Source organism: Anomaloglossus baeobatrachus, chromosome 8, assembly GCF_048569485.1.
Source record: "Anomaloglossus baeobatrachus isolate aAnoBae1 chromosome 8, aAnoBae1.hap1, whole genome shotgun sequence".
In the NCBI taxonomy this organism is placed as follows: Eukaryota; Metazoa; Chordata; class Amphibia; order Anura; family Aromobatidae; genus Anomaloglossus; species Anomaloglossus baeobatrachus.
Genome location: NC_134360.1, coordinates 151,506,233 through 151,530,098, shown reverse-complemented (window position 1 = coordinate 151,530,098; position 23,866 = coordinate 151,506,233). Strand labels below are relative to the sequence as shown.

The window sequence follows — 23,866 nt, the reverse complement described above, 5'->3', positions numbered from 1 at the left end:
CTAACTGGCATATTTTCTTATGGGTCTTCGGGTTGATCAGCTCATGGTACAGCCTCCCTTGGTGTAGGTAAAGCCGTTTCCGTTCTTTCCACAAGCGTTGGGCTTCGGCTGGAGCGGCAGGGTCTATTCCCATAGCACCTTGTTCCACCAGAGTCTTGACAAGGTGGACAGCCGGTGCTTGGTCCTGGGCGTCCTGCCACTCTTGACTGGGCCGCGGGTCCAGGTCCACCCTTTGCTGACATACTTGTACCCTCTCAGTAGGCGGCTGGTGAAACGCGGGCAACTCGATTTCCTCGAGGTCGTCATCCTCGCACCCCTCTTCTGACAAATGGGGCATCCGGGAGAGTGCATCAGCATTTATGTTGACACGACCAGCTCGGTACTTTATGGTGAAATCATAGTTGGCTAGCCGGGCTACCCACCGCTGCTCCAGCGCGCCCAACTTGGCTGTGTTCAGGTGAGTCAGCGGATTGTTGTCCGTAAACGCGGTGAATTTTGCCGCCGCCAAGTAGTGGCGGAACCGCTCCGTGATAGCCCACACCAACGCCAATAGCTCGAGCTTGAAGGAGCTATAGTTCTCAGGGTTCCTTTCGGTCGGCCGGAGTTTTCGGCTGGCGTAGGCAATCACCTTCTCCTTTCCATCCTGGACCTGGGATAGGACCGCTCCTAGCCCCACGTTACTGGCGTCCGTGTGGAGGATGAACGGGCGCCCATAGTCAGGGTACGCCAGGACCTCTTCTCCGGTCAAGGCCGCCTTCAACTGGCAAAAGGACTCCTCATGCTTGTCCTCCCACGACAGTGGGGCTCCAATGGGTCTACCACCTTTGGTCTGTCCCACGAGGAGATCCTGCATGGGGGCAGCCATCTTCGTGTACCCCTTTATAAAGCGCCGATAGTACCCCACCAGACCCAGAAACTGCCTTACTTCCCTCACTGTAGTTGGTCTCGGCCAGCTCTGGATGGCAGTGATCTTCTCAGGGTCGGGGGCGACACCATCCGCACTCACCACATGCCCTAGATACTGCACCCTGGGTTTCAGCAGATGGCATTTTGAGGGCTTCAACTTCATCCCGAACTTGGCAAGGGACGCGAACACCTCGGCCAGGTGCTCCAGATGGGCTTCATACGTCTGGGAATAAACAATCACATCATCCAAATACAGCAGGACGGTCTCGAAGTTTAAATGTCCCAGACAGCACTCCATCAACCGTTGGAAGGTCCCGGGGGCATTGCACAGCCCAAACGGCATGCTATTGAATTCGCAGAGCCCCATCTGGGTGGTGAAGGCGGTCTTCTCCCGGTCCTCGGGGGCCACGGCCACTTGCCAGTATCCGCTGGTGAGGTCAAGGGTCGAGAAGTAGTTTGCAGTTCTCAGTGCAGCCAAAGACTCTTCAATACGAGGTAATGGATAGGCATCTTTATGGGTTATCTGGTTGATCTTCCGGTAGTCCACACACATCCGCATGGTACCATCCTTCTTCTTAACCAGTACCAACGGAGCGGCCCAGGGACTACAGCTGTCCCGAATAACCCCTGCCTCCTTCATATTCCTCAACATATCTTTGGCACACTGGTAATGTGCAGGGGGAATAGGTCTATACCTCTCCTTGATAGGGGGATGTTCACCTGTGGGAATGTGGTGTTGGACCCCCTTGATCTGCCCAAAGTCTAGGGGGTGCTTACTGAAAACCTGTTCGTACTCCTGCACCACCCTGTGTACCCCTGCCCTGTGATGTGTAGGGGTATCATCAGTGCCTACGTGTAGCTGTTGATGCCACTCCTTTGTCTCCCCCTGGGGTGGGGAAGTGCTGGTGGTAGGTGGAAGTGTGGATGGACTGGCTTCATGGATAGTGTGAGGGTCCAGGGTGAGCAGCTTGGCAATGGTGGCATACCGGGGAAGCCTGACTTCTTCCTCTCCACAGTTCAGCACTCTCACAGGCACTCTCCCTTTCTTCACATCCACCACCCCTCGGGCGGCCATCACAGTGGGCCAGTGCTCAGAAGGCATGGGCTCCATCATCGCAGGGTAGTCACGCCCCTGAGGCCCTACTGCTGCCCTACACCAGATCATCATCTCACTCCTAGGGGGCACAGTCAATGGAGCAACATCCATCACTCTTACTCCACCAATCTCCCCTCCTGTTGAGCTTACATGCTGGCGGTACATCAGGGCTCGGATCTCACGCTGCACAGCCCTCTGCCGGCTCCCTGCTGCTGTGGCGGCTAGCTGTTGTAATAGGGTTAACACATCAGCCATGCAGTGCTCCATCACATTGGTTCCCAGCACTATTTTCGGGTTATGATCACTGGGCTCATTCATGATCACAATCATACCCTGGTGTTGCAGTTCAGCTTGCCCCACTGTCATAGCCACTTGTTTATAGCCCACCTGGGTCAATGGGAGTCCATTAGCGGCAATCAATGTTATACTATTGTCTGGGGGCGCCAGTTCGTCTACGGCCCAGTACCGCTGGTACAATGTGTACGGTATGGTAGTTACCTGTGATCCAGTGTCCAAGAGAGCCATCACTGGTATGCCGTCCACAGCCACAGGGATGATAGGGCGGGCCCCGATATATCGGTCCCGCCAGTCTGGGGGGCCACGATGTTCTACTCCTGAGGATTGGCCCGGGGCCCCAGGGGTTGCTCGTTTAACGGGCACTGTCGGTAGTAATGACCCGGCTTGCGGCACTTGTAGCAGATTGGGGGTCTGCTCCGCGGGTTGTCGGCACTTCTCCGCTGCATCCAGGGAACGTCCTCGGGACTGTCAGCAAGCTGTATCTGCGCCGGAGGCTGAGGTCTGGTCAGAGGTTGTAGGGCAGCCAGGATTTTGGCAAGGTCTCCGTCCATGCGACGGACCTGGGCTGCCAGTTCTTCCACTGTGCTGCTCGGGGCTGCAGGTGTTGGAGAGGTAGATTTGGCTGAGGCCGCCATAACGGGAGCCGTCTCGACGGGCCACGGGGCGGGTTCCAGAACTTCGGTTGCTGGAGGCTGTAGTGCTTTAATGGCCCGCTCCTTTAACACAGCAAAGTCCACATCAGGGTGTTCCAGGGCCCACAGCCGGAGTTGTTTACGATCCTCAGGGGACCTCATCCCCTGCGCAAATTGCTCCACTAACATCTTGTTGCTATCCGCCTCATTAATAGGGTTCACCCGCTTCAGCGTGCGGAGGGCGGTCTGGAGACGTAGAGCATAGTCCCGAATGCTATCCCCAGCTCGTTGCCGGCACTGGTAAAACTGCATCCTCAGCTCAGCTTCAGTCCGGGTCTCAAAGGCAGTCTGTAGCTTCTCAAAGATGGTGGCTACAGAGAGCCGGTCCCCCTCGGCCCAGGTCTCCGCTTCCTGCTCCGCCGCACCAGTTAACTGGCCTAGCACTATCGCTGCACGTTGCTTATCAGTCAGGGGGTACAGCTCTATCAACGGGTTAAGCTTTTTCCGGAAGGCCTGTAGGGCATCCGGTTTCCCGTCATACTGCGGTAGACAGGCAGCTCTGGGCGCATAGGGCAAGGAAAACGGCATGACCTGAGCGAGCGTGGGGGCCACGGCACCTCCCGCCGGTACGGCCGGGACCTGGGCAGGTCCATTCCCATCCGCGGGTGCCGCTGCGGCTGCGACCACCGCTCCTCCAGCGGCTCCGTCGGGCGCAGACATCTTGTTTCCGTCTCCCTTAGCTCTTTCCGGCCCCTCCTCTCTCGGGGCGGGGTTTTGGCCTTCGCGCCTCTACTGCTCGAGAAGACGCTCGAGCGGGAACTTTTCGCGCCAAAGATGGCGGCTTCTGAAATTTTCCTGCCGGATACCTCCGGCGGTAACAAGGCGCACCTCTACCAGACGGCAGAGCGGTAAGATCCTGTTCGTGACGCCAAGTTGTCGCGGGCGGGGAGGAGGGTGTCAGCACACCGCGCTCACCCCTTCTGCTCGGGTCCGGCAGCTCCTCAGTGGTGGCTCGAGCTGTGGGCCGGATCCCAGGGTTTCTCGAGCGACACTCCTCGCCCGTGAGTGAAAGGGGATTGTTGGTTGGGTGTGGGGGATTGTTATAGTTCGTGACGCCACCCACGGTTGTGGTGATTTCACCACCGCTGCTCTGGATGGGGATCCCGGGGATGGTGATGGGGAGCAGCCAGGTGTTGTGTTGCCCCTCCGTGGGTAGGGGTGGGTGATCCCGGGGCCCGGTGATGGTTTGTGAGGTGCGGGGCCTGGTGGGCGCAGGGACGCGGGGGCAGCGCTGTGCCTTGCGGCACTGTGGTACTCACTCAGCCTGAGACACGGACACAGTTTGTACGGTAAACCAAACGGCTGGTAGGACGGTCCCACAGACGGCTGCACCTGCACTCCCGGTAGGTGACGGTGATGTCCCTCTTCCTTGCACCTATGGTTGACTTGTGGTAGCGGTGGATTCCCTCCGGTTACCCGCTCCCCGACTACAATCTGGGCCGGAGGAGCTCTACACTTTGCCCGCAGGCGCTGGCCCTGAGAAACTGGTGCCTTGGCGGTGGCGGTGTCTCTCTGCTTCAGGTTGAGCTGTTGCCTTCAATCGGGACTTGGTTGCTGGGGGATCTACGTCCCCTTCACTGACGGATTCGGCAAATTTGGCGACTCCTAGCCTTGCCGGGGTCCGAGAGGCCCCTGCCTTGGTGCTGACTGTCCTTCGGAACACTGCTCCAGGCCACCGGGCACACAGCCAACGGGGTCCTTCCAGGAACTTCCAAACGGTCCCCCTCCAGACAGTCACCGCCGTCGCTGACCTTGCTGTTCTGGCCCTCCACAAAGCTGGACCCTTCAGGCTTTGCACACTCTCTGCTCTGTCACCACTTCTTGCTTTCCTCCTTTACTACTCTTCTTTCCTCCACTTTCACTTCTCTGTTGTTTACTCAAGCCCTGCCTGGGATACTCCTCCACTCCTTCCACTTCCTCCTCCCTGACTGTACTGCCTGGTACTTCCTGCCTCCAGAGCTGTGATCTCCTTGGTGGGCGGAGCCAACCGCCTGGCCCACCCTCCTGGTGTGAATCATCAGTCTCTGGAGGAAGGCAACAAGGATTTCTGGTTAGCTGTGATGTGCCTACCTGGAGTGTGGGGTGTGGTGGTGTTGTGACCCGTGACCCCTGGCTTGCCCAGGGCGACACATAAGTGTAACTCTGTATGTAGCAGAACTGTGTGTATGTAAGTGTAACTGTGTATGTAGCAGAGCTGTGTGTATGTAAAGTGTAACTGTGCATGTAGCAGAGTTGTGTGCATGTAAGTGTAACTGTGTATGTAGCAAAACTGTGTGTAAGTGTCACTGTGCATGTAGCAGAGCTATGTGTATGTAGGTGTAACTGTGCATGGAGCAGAGCTGTGTGTATGTAAGTGTAACTGTGTATGTAACAAAACTGTGTGTTTGTGTCACTGTGCATAAAGCAGAGCTGTGTATGTAACTGTAACTGAAAGTGACAAAGCTGGTTATGTAAGTACAAATGGGAATGTTTCAGAGCTGTGTATGCACACTAAAACAAAAGGGTAACAATGTTTTGATCTTTTGACTTTCAAGCTCTATATCTCACCATTCACTACAGCTTTGAGCATGAGACAATCTTCATTTTATAGAAAATCATCCTTTCTATCTCATACATAAATTTGACTTGCAACTACAGTGGAACCTCGCTTAACGAGTAACTCACTTAACGAGAATTTCGCTTAACAAGCAAAGCTTTCTGATAATTTGTAATCCGGTTTACGAGAAAGCTTTGCTGTATGAGCAAAATCCTCACAGCACACACTTCCGGTTCCGTACATCCACCGCGCTCTGACCCGCACTTGCAGTACATACAAACACACACATACACACACGCACACAAACACACACAAACACACACGCACACACACATACAGTATTATGCTCACCTTACCTTCCGTTCCACCTCATGGTTCTTTTTGTCCGCCGGCTCATTGCGACGTCCTCTCGGCGAACTACAAGACCCAGGAGGCTGGCGATGGAACAGAAGGTAAGGTGAGCATAATATGTCTACCTTCAGTTCCATCGCCGGCCTCCTGGGTCCTGTAGTTTGCCGCTCCACTCCAGGCTGTGCATCGGCAACCATAGCGAAGAAGCAGGAAGTTCCTCTGTCAGACGCTACTCAATGGCAGCGCGCTGGCCAATCAGAGGCAAGCGGCTCCTGCCTTTGACGTCAGCGCTCTGGCAGTGGAAGTTCCTCCCTCGCCATTATGGTAACCCGATACACAGCCCGTTCTGGTGAACAGCAAGTCCCAGGAGACCGGCGATGGAACGGAAGGTAAGGTGAGCATAATATGTGCGTGTGCGTTCGTGCTTGTGTGTTTGTGTGTGTTTGTGTGTGTGTGTTTGTGCCTGTTTGTACGTGCTTGTACGTGTTTGTACGTGTGTGGAATGACACTATAGGGGACCTGAATGGGACGAATTGTCTGCATTGCAATGATTTCCTATGGAAAATCTTGCTTTGCTGAACGAGTAATATGGTTAACAAGCACACTCCCAGAACGGATTGTTCTCGTTAACAAGGTTCAAGGTTCCACTGTATTTAGCATATGGTTAGCTATGCAGATTCTTGTCATGTCACTGCATTGTTACTGTTGTTAATTTCAGCATCTAAATTCTGATAGCTAAATCTCTGGTCCTGCGCCCTGCCACAAATAAATATTTCAGCGAATACTAATTGATTATTCTATGCTCTTACCACTTTATCTCAGCAGAGATAAAAAGATTCATAACTCTTTGCTTTGCAGTATAAGTATTTTGGAGCAACTCTGAGATGTGCCAAAATGTTGCAACTTTTAAAAGCTTTTTGGACACTCTTTAGGCATAAAAGTGTTGATGAATTGGAGACTATGTGTAGTTGATGCCTTTTGCAACAATAAGAACTTATCAGCTGAGATGCAAAAATTCAGACTGATAATAGGGTCATAGAGTAAACTTATTTTTGTCAAATAGGGAAAAGCATAAGAATAATAAGAAATGTGTTAAAATGTCATCAAAGGGAACCTGTCACCAGAATTTTCGCTATTAAACTAAAAGAATCCCCTTCTGCAGCTCATGGGCTGCATTCTATAAAGGTTCATCTTGCTATTGGCCCCCCTTTAAAACCTAAATAACAACTTTATAAAATATTACCTTTTGCTATCGTAATGAGGTTTGTTGGCCCCGGGGGCGGGCTGTATTTCGTCCGTTATCCCCCCTCCTGCCGCTGTTCGCCATCCCCCAGTGTTTATTTACATAGATGAGGCTGCCGCCCTCATCTTCCGCAGTGCTCCGGGAGTCTCGTGCATGCGCAGTGGCACTATCGCGGGACTAAGCACTGTTTTCAAAAAAGGTATACAAGGATGATAAAAATAAGCAATGGCCAGCGCAAGCGCATAACGGTAGAGGCAGAGGTAAAAGCGCGGGCACGAGATTATGGAAAGGTACTTGAATGACGCTGGTGATGACATTCACAGTGCTGCCCATAATCTCGCCCCTGCGCATAACATCACCGGCGCTCGTGTTTTGAAAACAGTGCTAAGTCCCGCGATTGTACCACTGCGCATGCGCAAGACACTGCGGAAGATGAGGGTGGCGGCCTAATCTATGTAAATTAACACTGGGGGACGGCGAACAGCGGCAGGAGGGGGATAACAGACGAAATACAGCCCGCCCCCCGGGGCCAACAGACCTCATTACCATAGCAAAAGGTAATATTTTATAAAGTTGTTATTTAGGTCTGAAAGAGGGGCCAGTAACAAGATGAACCTTTATAGAATGCAGCTCAGGAGCTATAGAAGGGGATTCTTTTAGTTTAATAGCGAAAATTCTGGTGACAGGTTCCCTTTAACTTTTACATTTTTTATTTTTTGTAACAAGAAGCAATAAAATATTCTTACTTCCAGAGAAGCATCGCAGATACATAAATTTCCCATTATTACATTCAATAAGGAAAGTTGGTTGATTTGGTCGTCTGTATCCTGTCTTGCAGGAAACCTCTAATTCTGTGCCGTGTGTATAACTCTTATCAATATCAGATGAAAGAAGATGAATGTTGCTGTCAGTAAGAGCCTTTGACGAAACTTTGCATGGACCTAAGAAAAAGTTCAGAAGGAGATAAGAAACAAAAAACAAATTGTTTTAATTTTTTCACCACACATCTAATGTTTCTAAAAGTCCATTGCACTTACTGTAACATACTGGCTGATCAATCCATTCACCATTTTCACATTTAGGACCTTTAAGACTATTTTTTACATAGTCGTCATTGCACTCAAATTCTGCATAATCGCCCGAGTCATAACTGTCTTTTGGAGTTTTCAGGCGTCCATTTAAGATTTCTGGAGCAGCACAGCCTCCTAAAAAGTAATAATGAAATTTAAATCAGCCAGAACTAGAAAAGTGTGTTTTTTCCTTTTGAGGCATTTGTATTGCCAGTTGTTGATTGCAGGGCTAATTTCTGGTTGGTTAAAAGTAGTGACGGGTGGAGCCGCAGATACCCAGGGACCAACTGGGTTTATAAAAAAAAACAAAACAGTTCTCGCCTGGAATTGATCCCAGATATCTGCATGGACACTGGTCCCATTTAGGCTATGTTCACACAGTGCATCTTTTATTGCATTTTGGTGCATTTTTAAGGTCACAAAGTTGCACCAAAATGCATGTATTTCCTTCCCCAGCAAAGTCTATGAGATTTGCATTTTGCTGTCCACACAGTGCATCTTTTTTTTGTCTGTATCTTGACTATGTGGCGCCCCAGGACCTGGTCGCCACAACAGCATTACCCTCCCAAAGGGTTAATGCTGAGCCTGGAGGTAATTGGGAGGTCCATTGGCCAGCAAGTTTAACATCCAACGCAGTTCTCCCTCCAGCCAGCAGGGGGAGCTCTGAACCTGGAATTCCAGGGAGCATTCCTTAAGTCTAACCTGAGGGAGGAAGTAGTGTTCAGTCTGTAGAGAGAAGTGAAAGGAAGCAGACGCAGAATGTGCTGTCCTGTGGATCTGGGGCCTGGAGCTGGAACAGCTTGGCCCAGGGAAGCAGGAGTAGCAGAGAGGCAGAGAAGAGACTCGGACATCGGAGTCTGTGGCCACCAGGGCTTAAAATACTCCCTGTAGCCGAATCCGAAGGGCAGGAGAGCTGCAAGCACCTGGCCCATAAACAGCCCGAAGGTACAGCTGCAGCATCAGGGCCCGGTGTGGACTCCAGCAGAGAAGCACCAGAGAGGGCCTGTGCAGGCTACCACAGAGGGAAAGGGACGCACCACCGGTCCCAGCAGCAAAGAGGGCCATTGCTGGATCCAGAGAAGCAGGGTCCTATCGTAGTAAAGAAAGGAACAGGAGTAGGCCTCATACTCAGCTGGCCAGAAAGATCACCCCAAGTACTTCCAGGCCGACCGGATCCCGTTCACCACCTGTGACGGTCTCCCAGGATTGGACTGTTCCTAAAGTAAAAGAGGAGAAGGTAAAGAGACTGTTGTTTGTGCCTGGTTCTTTCATTGCCTGTCGGCCTTCCACCGTGTTAGCCACACAACACCATAGACTTTCACGAGCACTAACAGTGACCCCGGGGCTTCGCTCCATCTGTGGGGAGCAGTACCACCATTGCTGCCGTATCATCACCCCGGAGGCCTCACACAGCAGCGGCGGCTTAATAGCCGCAGACCACAGGTGGCGTCACGAAACAAATACTTTAATTGCTCCCAAGTCACCAGCCATATTAAACTGACATCCACCAGGGCCACGGAGTCGGGCCCCGCCACCACTGACGTCCCCCGGACAAATCCGGCCCGGCACCGGGTGTCCCATAGCCCTGGGGTGGGCGAGTCAACTTTTGGCGTCACAAACAGGATTTCGTGCCCGGTCCCACCGGGTACTGTGCGCCTGCAGAAACTGTGCTTAAAAGACTGTGTTACTGTTTGCAAACTGCCGCCGCCATTAGCCTCGCCGAGGGCAGGAAGAAGGGGGGCATGCCTGACAAAGAGCGCGAAGGGAGCGCGCCATCAGAGCAGAGCGCCGTTAACCCCGCGCGACCCAGAAGGGAATTTGAAAAGTGAACGGAGCCTGGTAAGGTTCACTAAGGGGGAGGAAGATGTCCGACTCGGAGGGAGGGCAGGTGGCTGCCATAGCCCGAGACGCCGCAGCACCAGCCGAAGCAATCCCAGTCGCCGTCGCTCCAGCCCCCGCTGTAGCACCGGTAATGCCGATCACAATGCCGTACATCCCGGGAGCAGAATGGCTGCCGCAATACTCCGGGGAGTCCCATACCTTGAGCGACTTCAGAGAAAGGCTGCACAGCTTGTTCCGGGTGTATCCGCTGACTGAGAGCCAGAAGGTGGGCATATTAATTTGGCAGCTAGCCGGCGCGGCCCAGCGTGAAGTGAAGTCCTGGCCTGATACAGATAAAGGGACAGCAACCCAGATACTGGCCAAGCTAAAGAGTACTTTTGACACCCGCACCGCAGCAGAAATAAAGATGAGATTCTTTGGGTGCAAACAACGGGCCACAGACAGCATAAGGGACTATGCCTTAAACTTGCAGGAGGCCCTGAAAGCAGTTAAACAGGTGGACCCAGAGAGTGTACGTGAAGAAGACAAACTCCTAACTGAGCAGTTCGTAGAGGGGCTCCTGTCAGATGCCCACAGGACCCAGCTGCGTATCATGGTCCTGCAGAACCCTGCTCTGGACTTTGCAAAGTTTAAGGACCAGGCCATCCGGGTACTGAGAGAATCTACACCGAATGACCCAGTACCCCTCCGGCCTCTTGCTATCACGTACCCCGGGGTGGTGCCTGCAACACGAGCCGCTGCAGGGGCTGAGGCGCAGTCCCTGGATAAGGATCCCACTGCAGAGCTCAGACAGCAGGTCCAGGAGCTGACCAAGACTGTAGCTGCTCTTGCCAAGACCGTGCAGTCTCTACAAGTGACCCCATCGCCTGCAAGAATCGAGTTGGCCTCCAGCCCAGATGACGTCCCATGGATGCGACAGAGGAGGATTCCGCCGACCCGAGGAAAAGATACAGACCGGTATGACTCAACGGGACAACCGATCTGCCGCCGCTGCAGTCAGGCGGGCCATATTGCAAGACACTGTCCTTTAAATGGGCCGAGCCTGGGGCCAGGAGCCAACCCCCAGGTGTAAGGAAGCCCGGCTCAACCCCCAGTCGCAGCAAGTATGTGGGAGGAAGCCCGGTCCTTCCTATTGTGCTGGATGGGATCCCTTTGAATGCCCTCCTGGATACGGGGTCCCAGGTAACAACCATCCCTTATAAACTGTACAAAAGATATTGGGCTGATTCAGACATTGACCATGGCCCAGATGATGATTTAACAATTGTGGCCGGTAATGGTCAGCCCTTACCTCAAATTGGGTATAAAGAAGTAACCATTAAAGTGGGGCGGGTAGAATTGCCATGTCAGGGGATGATAATTGTAGATATTGATCGCAAAGAATCTGACCCACTGCTAACCATTGGTACAAATGTGATAGAAAATTGTATTGCCGAAGTGATAATTTTGTTGCAACAGGCGTCTGAAACTGCCAGCTCCGGGCAGCAGCGTGCCCTACAGAGGGAGATCAGAGCCCTGATGAGGAGGCAGCAGGTAGAGCTGGCCGGAGGAGAAATTGGCAGTGTGAGGGTAAGTGACCCCCTCCCCATTGCAATACCCCCAAGAAGTGAAATGTTGATATGGTGTCGGGCAGCAATAGGCCTCAAGGGTCAGGATTACCATGCCTTGGTAGAACCGGTGTATTTAGACAGTAGGCCTGGAGTCCTGATAGCCAGAGGGGTAGCAGACGTCCGCAAGGGGAGAGTGCCCGTCCGTGTCCTGAATTGTGGGGAGGAGGAAGCCAAATTGCCCCGGTACGCCACTGTAGCAAAACTGTACACTGTCAGTAACAACACCATCAAAGCAGTGGAACCCTTGATCCCGTCCGACCAGGCGGAAGACAATGGCTCCAAGGGGCAGCTGGAAGACTGGTGCCAAAAATTACATGTGGGCACCAACTCCACCCCCTCACACCAAAAGCATGGGGTTTACCGGGTGGTACAGGAGTACGAGCGGGTCTTCAGCAAACACCCCCTAGATTTTGGACAGGTAAAAGGGGTTAAACATCAAATCCTCACGGGTGATCATCATCCCATTAAAGAGAGATACCGCCCTGTACCCCCAGCACAGTATCAGCGTGCCAAAGAAATGTTATGGGAAATGAAGGAGGCTGGGGTTATCAGAGATAGCTGTAGACCTTGGGCAGCTCCACTAGTGCTCGTAAAGAAAAAAGATGGTACAATGAGAATGTGCGTAGATTACAGACAAATTAACCGCATTACACATAAAGATGCTTATCCACTACCCAGAATAGAGGAGTCACTAACAGCCTTAAAGTCAGCCAACTATTTCTCCACCTTGGATCTCACCAGTGGGTATTGGCAGGTTCCCGTGGCAGAGGCGGACAAGGAGAAGACTGCATTCACGACGCCAATGAGCCTCTGCGAGTTCAACTGTATGCCATTCGGGCTCTGCAACGCCCCAGGGACATTCCAAAGGTTGATGGAGTGCTGCTTGGGCCACCACAACTTTGAAACCGTGCTGTTGTACCTGGATGACGTCATAGTCTACTCCAAGACTTATGAAGACCACCTGAGGCACTTAGCAGAAGTGTTTGAGTCCTTGTCAGAATATGGCCTGAAGATAAAGCCGTCCAAATGTCACCTCTTGAAGCCAAAGGTACAGTACCTGGGTCATGTGGTCAGCGCAGAAGGTGTGGCACCTGATCCGGAGAAAGTCACCGTAATCAAGGACTGGCCAAGACCCACCACGGTAAAGGAGGTGCGGCAGTTCCTTGGGCTGGTGGGCTACTACCGAAGGTTCATTGATGGTTTCACAAAGATAGCAGCGCCCCTTCAAGATCTCCTGGTGGGCCAGCCAAAGCAGGCTAAGAAGCAGAGCCCTCCATTTGAATGGAGCAGCCAAATAGAAACATCCTTTGTCCGGCTGAAAGGGGCTCTCACGGGAGAAGAAATTCTGGCCTACCCTGACTACAGCCAGCCGTTTGTACTGTACACAGACGCCAGCAATGTGGGCCTGGGAGCAGTTCTGTCCCAGGTGCAGGGAGGCAGAGAGAAGGTGATAGCTTACGCCAGTAGGAAGCTTCGGCCCACAGAAAGGAACCCAGAAAACTACAGTTCCTTCAAGCTAGAGTTCGTCGCTATTGTTTGGGCAGTGACTGAACGCTTCAAGCACTATCTGGCATCGGCCAAGTTCACCATCTTCACGGACAACAATCCGTTGACACATCTGGCAGCAGCCAAGTTAGGTGCGTTGGAACAGCGATGGATGGCCCGGCTGTCTAACTTTGACTTTACCATCAAGTTCCGAGCTGGCAAGAAGAATAACAATGCTGATGCGCTGTCCAGAATGCCTCACTTACCCGAGTCTGGAGAAGACCTGGATGAACTCGAAGAGATAGAGTTACCGGCTTTCCATCACCAAGGTGTTTCCCAGTGTGAGCATGCTGTAGGAGTGAAGCGCTCGAGCCAGCACGAGGTCTCGGTCAACCCATTACTCCACCATAATTGGGAAGAGACACAGAACGGTGACCCGGCCATGCGATTGGTCAAAGAAAAGCTAGCACAAGCTGAGACCCATCTTGGTTCAGATGCTCCAGAAGAAGCCCAGCAGCTGTGGAAGGAGAGGGGACGACTGTTCACATACCAAGGCAAGCTCTGCAAGAGATATGTCAACTGGCGAACGAATGAACTCGTCTGGCAGATAGTGGTCCCACAGAGGGATGCTCCAATGGTCCTAGCAGCTTATCATGATAACGCAGGACACTTCGGGTGGAAGAATTTGGAGACCCTACTCCGTGATCGGTTCTACTGGGTGCACATGAGAAAGACAGTCGAGAAGTGGTGCCGAGACTGTGGTCCGTGTAACCTGAGGCGGAAAGATGATGCCAGCCAGAGGTCTCCCCTACAGCCAATTGTCACGAAGCAGCCCCTGGAGTTGGTGGCCCTGGACCACGTGAAGTTAACACCAAGCCAGTCAGGCTATGTGTACGCCCTCACCATTGTGGACCATTACTCTCGTTTCCTGGTAGTAGTGCCCGTGAAGGACCAGACAGCCAGAACAGCAGCTAGAGCATTTCAGGCATACTTTTGTCGACCTCACGGTTACCCTGAAAGGGTACTGACTGATCAAGGTCCTGCATTCTAGGCAGAAGTGTTCCAAGAGTTCTGTAACATGTACGGTTGTAAGAAAATCAGAACCACACCGTACCACCCCCAAACCAATGGATTGTGCGAGAAGATGAACCATGTGGTTATTGATAGGAGAGGAACTCTACCTCTGGAAGAAAGAAACCAATGGCCAGAGAAGTTACCAGATCTGGTAGACCTGTACAACCATATCCCAGTAAATTCGACCAACTGCAGCCCTGCTTATCTGATGCGAGCAAGACCTGGCAAGTTACCTGTAGACTTTGAGATGGGGACTGTGTCACCTGAAGCGGTTCAGGAGATAGAAGATTGGGATACAGAGTGACAACAGCAGTACTGCAAGGTCCAGGAATGCGTAGAAAGGAGCCTGTCCCAAGCAAGAACGAGACAAGAGCAGCATTACAATCAAACAGCTCCAGCAACTCTCTTAGCACCTGGAGAACAGGTCCTCAAGAAAAAGCGGAGGGCGCATAAATTAGATGATCAGTGGGAGAATGAACCCTACACCATTATCCCCTCCAACTTTGACAATAGTAAGGTATGCCTCATAAGCAAAGATGAAGGCAAGACCTATCAAGCAGTTTCTCGAGACCGCCTGAAAGCGTGCCCCGAACGGTGCAGAACCCAAAAAGAAGTAGAAGAAGTACAAGAAAGTCCCCAAAGTCCAGAAAAAGAGGAAGAGATGATCCAAACAATCCTTGGAAAATTCCCCAAAACTTGGACCCGAATAAACCATGCCATAGTGGTACCAGTGTTGACGTTCCCGCAGTTGGTCGAGCCAGAAACAGAAGAGGTTTCAGATCCACCTAAAGAACCGTCCGCTCCAACACGAGATGACACGCCAGCAGTGGAACAGGAGAATCAACCCCCTGTCAGTGGTGAACCTGTCATACCCTTGGCGACTCTCAGACCACGTAGGCAATCATCACGCATACCTATCAGGGTTAGGCCTACCTGTAGTGCTGAGATAGAAGACACACCAAGTAGTCAGGGGCAGAAACCAGAGCTACGCAGGTCCCAATGCAGCACTCGGGGAGAGCCCCCTCCAAGGTATAGAGAGTAAAAAGAAAGAGTACTTATTAGAATGTAAATAGTTATGTGAAATGTCTGTAATGTTGTGTATAAAATGTTTTTTTTGGTTGAGAAAATGGACAATTGGGCCACTGGACTATGGGTGGCCAACACCTAGCTGTACATAGTTAGCATCAGTGTGCTCAGCAACCCCTGAAGAAAAACCCGTCCGGCGTGCATAGAGTGGGGTCATCAATGCTCTGACGCACGCCCAGAGCCTACGTTGGGGGTTTTATCGCGGCGGTTCCCCATGGAGCAGTGTAATGGACACCTGGCAGGGAGCCACACTGGACTCTTATAGTTGTTTAAGGTTGTAACATGTATGTCTTGTTTTGTTTTCTACAGTCCGGAAGTACTGAATTTAACTAAGGGGGAGTGTGGCGCCCCAGGATCTGGTCGCCACAACAGCATTGCCCTCCCAAAGGGTTAATGCTGAGCCTGGAGGTAATTGGGAGGTCCATTGGCCAGCAAGTTTAACATCCAATGCAGTTCTCCCTCCAGCCAGCAGGGGGAGCTCTGAACCTGGAATTCCAGGGAGCATTCCTTAAGTCTGACCTGAGGGAGGAAGTAGTGTTCAGTCTGTAGAGAGAAATGAAAGGAAGCAGACGCAGAGTGTGCTGTCCTGTGGATCTGGGGCCTGGAGCTGGAACAGCTTGGCCCAGGGAAGCAGGAGTAGCAGAGAGGCAGAGAAGAGACTCGGACATCGGAGTCTGTGGCCACCAGGGCTTAAAATACTCCCTGGTAGCCGAATCCGAAGGGCAGGAGAGCTGCAAGCACCTGGCTCATAAACAGCCCGAAGGTACAGCTGCAGCATCAGGGCCCGGTGTGGACTCCAGCAGAGAAGCACCAGAGAGGGCCTGCGCAGCCTACCACAGAGGGAAAGGGACGTGCCACCGGTCCCAGCAGCAAAGAGGGCCATTGCTGGATCCAGAGAAGCAGGGTCCTATCGTAGTAAAGAAAGGAACAGGAGTATGCCTCATACTCAGCTGGCCAGAAAGATCACCCCAAGTACTTCCAGGCCGACCGGATCCCCTTCACCACCTGTGACGGTCTCCCAGGATTGGACTGTTCCTAAAGTAAAAGAGGAGAAGGTAAAGAGACTGTTGGGGAGCAGTACCACCATTGCTGCCGTATCATCACCCCGGAGGCCTCACACAGCAGCGGCGGCTTAATAGCCGCAGACCACAGGTGGCGTCACGAAACAAATACTTTAATTGCTCCCAAGTCACCAGCCTTAAAAAACTGACACCCACCAGGGCCACAGAGTCGGGCCCCGCCACCACTGACGTCCCCCAGACTAGTCCGGCCCGGCACCGGGTGTCCCATAGCCCTGGAGTGGGCGAGTCAACTCCGTTTTTGAAGATGCAGCAAAGATGCTGCAAGTCAATTCTTTTTGTATTTTCCCAGCATTTTTGAACCCATCAAGTCAATAGATTTGACTTAAAAAAAAACGCATTGGGCAAATTGTGGTAAAAATACGGCAAATACGCATGCGAATTTTGATGCATTTTTGCCGTGAGTGCGTTTTTTGGGGTCAAAAATGCTGCATCTTTGTAGTTAACACCAAATCTACCTTAATTAAATTCTAAAACAATTCCTTTATTATAGATACTTTAAAATCACAAAACCATCCCACACCGTGAGTGAATACACACAAGCAAAACAAAACCACAAAATTGGACTCTTATAAGGCCACAATGAATGACTTTTTTCTTTTTTCACAGAGTCACTGTGGATTTTTTTGGTATTATCTATCTATAACGTGGCAGATAGTCTATATGCACCCAATACCAACTCTGTACGCTACCTATCAATGGAGATATAACGTACGTTACACGCTCCCTAAGGTACTCTAAGGTGCATATAGACTATCTGCCCCGTTATAGATAGATAATACAAAAAAATCCAGTGACTCTAAAAAAAGATAAAAGAGTCATTCATTGTGGCCTGATAAGAGTCCAAGTTTGTGGTTTTGTTTTGCTTGTGTGTATTTGTGACACCCTGGACACCCAGGGGTCACAGGTCACTACACACACCACATACACCCCCACCCCAGTAAGGTACCATCAGTCAACCAAAAGACCTGATTGCCTCCCTCAGAGTCAGACAGGCACACCAGGTGGGCGGAGTCAGGCGGAAAGACACGCCCTCCAAGGAGTCTGCTGGCCTGAGGCAGGAAAACACAAGTAGAGATGAGAGAGAGAGAGAGTTTGAGGAGCAAGGAGTGAGAGGAGTCAGTTCTGCTTGGGGCCTGGGTAGGAGCCCGGGACCCCAGAAAAGTAAGGCAGGCAGATGGTAGTGGCCGCCTGCAGGAGACCGGGAATACGACCAGCGGAACCGTAAGGGACCGGGACAGGGTAGTGGCCCACCGAAACCGAACCGGGGAGCTAACTGGATACCGGAGCACCAGGCAGGGTACTCAGACCCCAACTAGGCTATAAGCCACCACCATAGTCAAATCAACTGATTGCAGTCTGGACCTCAGGGGTTCATTCCCACCTAAGTCCAGATTGAAGGCAACAGCCCAACCCGTCCGGATAGTAGCCACCGCCAGAGGCCAGAGATCCAAGGGCCAGCGTCTGCGGGCAAACGGGCTCCTACGACACATACACGCCGGGGAGCGGGCTACCAGTGCCCAGGCACGGTAGCCAAAATCACATAAAGGTGCAGGAGAAAAGCGGACATTACCAACCGATCTAAAGAAACTGCAGCCGGGCCCCGTTCGTCACCCCGTTTGATTTACCAGTGATTCTGTGTGGTTTAATCATGAGTACACCAGTGCTATCAGGCACCGCACCGCAACCCTGCCCATGCACCCCGGCCTTCACTACCAGGCCCCGGGACCAACATCCCCTACCCACAGAGGGGTCAACACCTAGCTGCGCCCCTACACCGCTCCCGGGATTCCCCGTACCTGTGGGTGGCGTCACAAACTTTCCCAAAAACAACCTCCCCACAACCCCTGCGTGCACCGCTACTACACCCTTCCAGAGCGACGTGACCCCCGGGTCTGGAGGCGCTCGAGCCACCGACACACGCGAGCCCGGTCCCGAGCGGCTCGGTGGTTGCAGCCGAGGCCGGGAGGCGGTACACATCGATTCTTCTGGTGTCACGAACAGGATAGAACCAGTCTACTTACCAGTAGAAGTGCACCTTGTGGTTCCCGTTAGCGGTGTCCTGCTGAAAAATCTGAAGATCTGCCATCTTTGGCGCGAAAGTTTCCCACTCAGGTCGTCTTCCCCGAGCAGTGAAGGTGTGAAAGTGAAGCCCCGCCCCCAAAAAGAGAAGGGCTGTAGAAAAACCAAGGGGGGGCGGGCGAGGAGCTGGCCTCATGTGATCTTGGGGATAAGAAGCACGGACACCAGGATTCTGCATCCATCTTGTCCCTGGAGCCCGAGCACTCTGCAAGATGTCTAACCCGTCCGGCAACCCTGAAACCCCGCAGCCCGCGCCGGGAACCGCGGCGTGGGTGGAAGCCCGGACAGCGCAGATGTGCTGCCGTCTACAGGCCCAAGTCCGATTCCTCCTGGAAAGGTGGGTGGCCGAGATGGAGGAAGTAACTACGGCCGTGCGGAAATGCGAGGTGGAGACAGTGCTAGAGGAGTGGGTAAGCGACCCACGTCCCTATGTCCCTGAAGGACCGGCCGCTGGGGCTGAGGGGCCCGGCCTGCTCCCGCTCACCTTGCTGCTCCCCTGCCGCCCGTACCGGCTGCCACCGCCCCTCCAACCGGTCCGCTGCCCCCGACACTGGCCGTGGAGATCATCCCATCCGCCCACGAGGATGAGCCTGCAGACGCCGCCCGTGGACGGCCCTTCGTACCACCAGCACCGATCCCATTGCCGTGGAAGATTCCCCGGGAGGTGCCCATCCGCGAGGTGAAGCCACCGGTCCCGGAAGTGACCGCGCTCAAGGTGGTCTTGGCCCCGGCAGTCTTCCCGGCCAGGGAAAAGATGGGCGCTGACCGGAAGGAGGCCCAGAAGGTAACGCTGGCCGCTCCCAAGTTCCGGGCCTCGGCTGAGGCAGCGGGAGGTTGTCGCTGTGAGGCAGCAAGACAGGCCGCGACTCAGCGGGGCTCCCCAACACCAATGGTGCCGGTCGTGGCCAGCAATGGGGAGCGCCGACTGTGCCCGACCCCCGCGCAGAAGGAGCATACAGACACTCCATACTGGGAGTGGCAGCTGAACCAGACGGGCCGGAAGATTGAGGCCCGTGAGAGGCAGAAGGCCGCAGTACTGGCCCGCCCCATCTGGGAAAATGAGAACCTCTGGAATGCCACCTACCAGGTGCGGGGCCAGACCTATGAGGGCCAGGTCCGGCAGTTTTGCCCCCAACGAGGATGGGGGTTTATTTTCGAACCGGGCCTAGAGGCCGAAATCTTCTTCTCCCGGCGGGACGTCTACCATCATCTTCCCCTGGGTCACCCGGATCGTGACCTGAAGGCCGGTGAGCTAGTCACCTATACCCGCCACTGTGGGGAGAGGGGCTGGTTTGCCTATGATGTAAGGAGGAGGGCGAGCCGCAGTGTTCCTAGGCGGCCCCAGTCCCCTCCCCCACCGTACAGCCCTGATGTGGAGCTGGAGGAAGAGTATGAGGAAGGTGACCTCAAGTAAGGCAGCGGACCCCCGTTGCAGAAAGGAAAGTCCCCATTGGGACCAACAGTTTATTTTATGGTAGCCCGTTGGCTGCTGAAGTGCCCGTCCCAGTTGGGACTGATGTTGTCCCCTTTTCCCTAAAGACAAGGCTGAGAACTCGCAAGCCACCCAATAACTATTGGACTTGTAAATATTGCCCAACTGCCCTTCCCGCCACTGCCAGTCTCCGGAGAGGCTGATTGGAGGAGGGACCCACAGCAGAGCAGGCTGGGTCCGGTCACCAACAGAACCGATGACCATCCTCCGGGTCAGGTGTCCCCTTGGATGTGGGGCCTCTGAATGACTGCCGGGTGCGAAACACCGTACCCGTTCCCGCTTGGGTAGCCTGGCCAGGTTCCTGTTTCCGGACTGGGGAAAATGGGTGCTGCCCTTTTCTTAGGGGCAGCATCAAGGTTCAGGTTGCTTGGGGGGGAAAGCGGAAGGACATGGACCCGTACCCCGTTATAAATAAAAATTTTCCCGTTTGTAACAGTTCAAGCGATGTGCCTCCCGTAAGGGAAGAAATGAAAAAAATGCTTTTGACTGTTTTTCACCTGTTTATATCTTTTCAGAAAAATAAAACCGGTGATGGACGGGCAGCCCGCGGACGGTCTGCATTAAACCAAGGGGGAATGTGATGCCCTGGACATCCAGGGGTCACAGGTCACTACACACACCACATACACCCCCACCCCAGTAAGGTACCATCAGTCAACCAAAAGACCTGATTGCCTCCCTCAGAGTCAGACAGGCACACCAGGTGGGCGGAGTCAGGTGGAAAGACACGCCCTCCAAGGAGTCTGCTGGCCTGAGGCGGGAAAACACAAGTAGAGATGAGAGAGAGAGTTTGAGGAGCAAAGAGTGAGAGGAGTCAGTTCTGCTTGGGGCCTGAGTAGGAGCCCGGGACCCCAGAAAAGTAAGGCAGGCAGACGGTAGTGGCCGCCTGCAGGAGACCGGGAATATGACCAGCGGAACCGTAAGAGACCGGGACAGGGTAGTGGCCCGCCGAAACCGAACCGGGAAGCTAACTGGATACCGGAGCACCAGGCAGGGTACTCAGACCCCGACTAGGCTATAAGCCACCACCATAGTCAAATCAACTGATTGCGGTCTGGACCTCAGGGGTTCATTCCCACCTAAGTCCAGATTGAAGACAACAGCCCAACCCGTCCGGATAGTAGCCACCGCCAGAGGCCAGAGATCCAAGATCTCTCCAGTGCCATCAGGCACCGCACTGCGCTGCACCGCAACCCTGCCCCTGCACCCCGGCCTTCACTACCAGGCCCCGGGACAAACATCCCCTACCCACGGAGGGGTCAACACCTAGCTGCGCCCCTACAACGCTCCCGGGATTCCCCGTACCTTTACCGCAGCTTTGGTGTCCACCATCACCACAACCTGTGGGTGGCGTCACGAACTTTCCCAAAAACAATCACTCCACCACCCCTGCGTGCATCGGCACTACACCCTTCCAGAGCGACGTGACCCCTGGGTCCAGAGGCGCTCGAGCCACCAACACACGCGAGCCCGGACTCGAGCGGCTCGGCGGTCGCAGCCGAGGCCGCGAGGCGGTACATATGCACTCACGGTGTGGGATAGTTTTGTGATTTTAAAGTATCTATAATAAAGGAATTGTTTTAGAATTTAATTAAGGTAGATTTAGTGTTAAGTATTGATATACTGCCTTGAAAAATATTTTTACATCTGTAATAAGCATCTTTGTAGTTAGAAAAGATGCACTGTGTGAACATTGCCTTATGCTCCCATTTATACGTACTGTACCCCATATACTCCCAATTATCCATATTGTCCCTCATATGCTCACAATTATCAATAGTGTACTGTTATGATTCAGGGACCGAGGAGGATCAAAAAATGCGGAAACCGAAAAGGTAACAGAGTGGCTGGAACCTTAACGGACTGCAGACCTAATCCTGACACGCAACTAAAAAGTAGCCATGGGATGAGCCTATGATGACCTAGTCATCTCGACACAGCCGGAGAACTAAATATTCTTACAGATAGAGATATAAGAAAGCTAATCTGCCTCGGAGCAATCCCCAAAGATATAGATAGCCTCCCACATGTAAAGACTACGGTGATATAGGAAAACACAATACAAAGCTAGAAAAAACAGATTCAGCAAAGGTGAGGCCCAAACTATATTTTTAGGAAAGGATAGGAAGGAGCGACTGTCTACAGCTGTAAAAACCCTAATAAATACCAGCACGCCTGATATGGAAAAAATCCTGAGGTCACACAACTTCTCCCCCATTATATCAGCACACTGTTACTGGAATCCAAAAACACTAATATAGATGAGGGACTGAATTAATACCAAGCATGGCAAAACATATTGCGGAATCAAAGAGCTAAGTATACAGACACTCCCTGCAGGGAATGATGCAATTCCACCAAGAATTCCACACAGACGAAATAGAAATCAAGCATTAGTATCAAAGCAGAAAAAACAACAAGAAAGTGGAAACAATAAGCAGGGGTACAAAGACCACTTATCGGAGAGGAGTTCTGGTAGTGAGCAGGGCTGGATTCAGAATGTCATTAACACACAGGATATCCATTGTGCACTGGCAAGTAACAGGAGAAAACTGCTCAGTTATATAGTCCAATCAGAAATACCTGATTGCCAGTCCACCACAGGTGTGTGGCTTTCCTTCCACACATCAACTGCACCGCCAGCACTGACCACAAGAGGGAGCCCCAAACTGGAAAATATATTCACAACAGTGTACACTATATGCTCCCACTTATCCAGACTGTCCCTCAAATGCTCCCACTTATCCATACTATTCCCTGTATACTCCCACTTATCCATACTGTCCCCCCTATGCTCCCATTTATCCATACTGGTACCCCTATGCTCCCACATATCCATACTGTTACCCCTATGCTCCCACTTATCCATACTGTTCCCCTATGCACCCGCTTATCCATACTGTTACTGATTTATGACTCACTACAGAATCTGAGGGGTCTGCTCCAGAGACTGTGAGGGCACCAGACCTCTGATATTGGGACAATAAAATTTTCACAAGCACTAATCAAAGCTAATTAATATCCTTTTATTTAAATGTCCTGTTATTATACCATGCCTCTGCTCTGTTTGCGTATATGTGTTTCTTCAAATACTTTGTTATACCATGCCTAATGAAGAGACCTAAAGAGTCTCGAAAGCTTGATCTTTAACATCATTTATTTTATTTTAATTAGCCATTAAAAGGTATCGGAACTACAAGATTCTAATTTTGTTTCTCTCACTGAGACCAATCAATCAATCAGCTGATACTCTGGGTTGCTTTTCGAATGTGTTGTGGTGCTCCAGCGCTGCTGCTGCTCTGCTATATTGCAGCAGTCTCATGGCAGGAGGGAATGCAGTTCTCAGACGTTCTTAGAACATGCTGAGCAAAGCTGCAGCAATGACATTCTCTGTGGGTGTTTGTTTTTTTTCCCTCTATGACGTTGTCAAGTAATGATTGGTCAAAATCATAGAATAGAAAAAGCAAATGTCCAGAAAGAAGTTTTGTGGTAGACACCCATATAGTTAAAAGGAAAATTTGCATACTGTAAATTATTGGTAAATATAATTTTTGCTACACACCTGTCCCAGGTATCCCAGGCTCCAATTTCCTCTTCTAAGGCTGCTGACCTTTGTTGTGGTTCTTGACATGTTTTGCAAGTTGCGCAGCGTAGACTAATGCCATCATCTCCCTAAACTTTTTTAAGGCTCAATGGAACTCAGACCTGTGTATTGGGATTGGAACTCTAGCCCTGTGTTTGCTATGCTTTTCAATCTGTTCTTTTTGTGTTTTTGCTTGGATTCATCCATCTTGATTTCACTTAATCTGTCCTGATGTTACTGAGATTCCTGTGTGTGCGCGACACGTTTTTGCTCCCCTTATGCCTTCCTGCTTGCTGAATCAAGACCTGGGGTACGTGGGCCAACCTATGCCCATTAGTGGAG

General features: G+C 52.1%; 1 protein-coding gene across 1 annotated transcript in view; it reads right to left on the bottom strand.

Annotated features, from left to right (window-relative positions):
• LOC142250051 (complement factor H-related protein 4-like) overlaps nt 1–23,866 on the bottom strand; it is a 605,766-nt gene that overhangs the window by 37,937 nt on the left and 543,963 nt on the right. Inside the window, exons 10-11 of the mRNA XM_075322112.1 lie at nt 8,159–8,326; nt 7,868–8,062 (exon numbers count right to left, since the gene is read on the bottom strand). Coding sequence (XP_075178227.1) covers nt 7,868–8,062; nt 8,159–8,326 — 363 coding nt within the window. The remainder of the gene's footprint in view (nt 1–7,867; nt 8,063–8,158; nt 8,327–23,866) is intronic.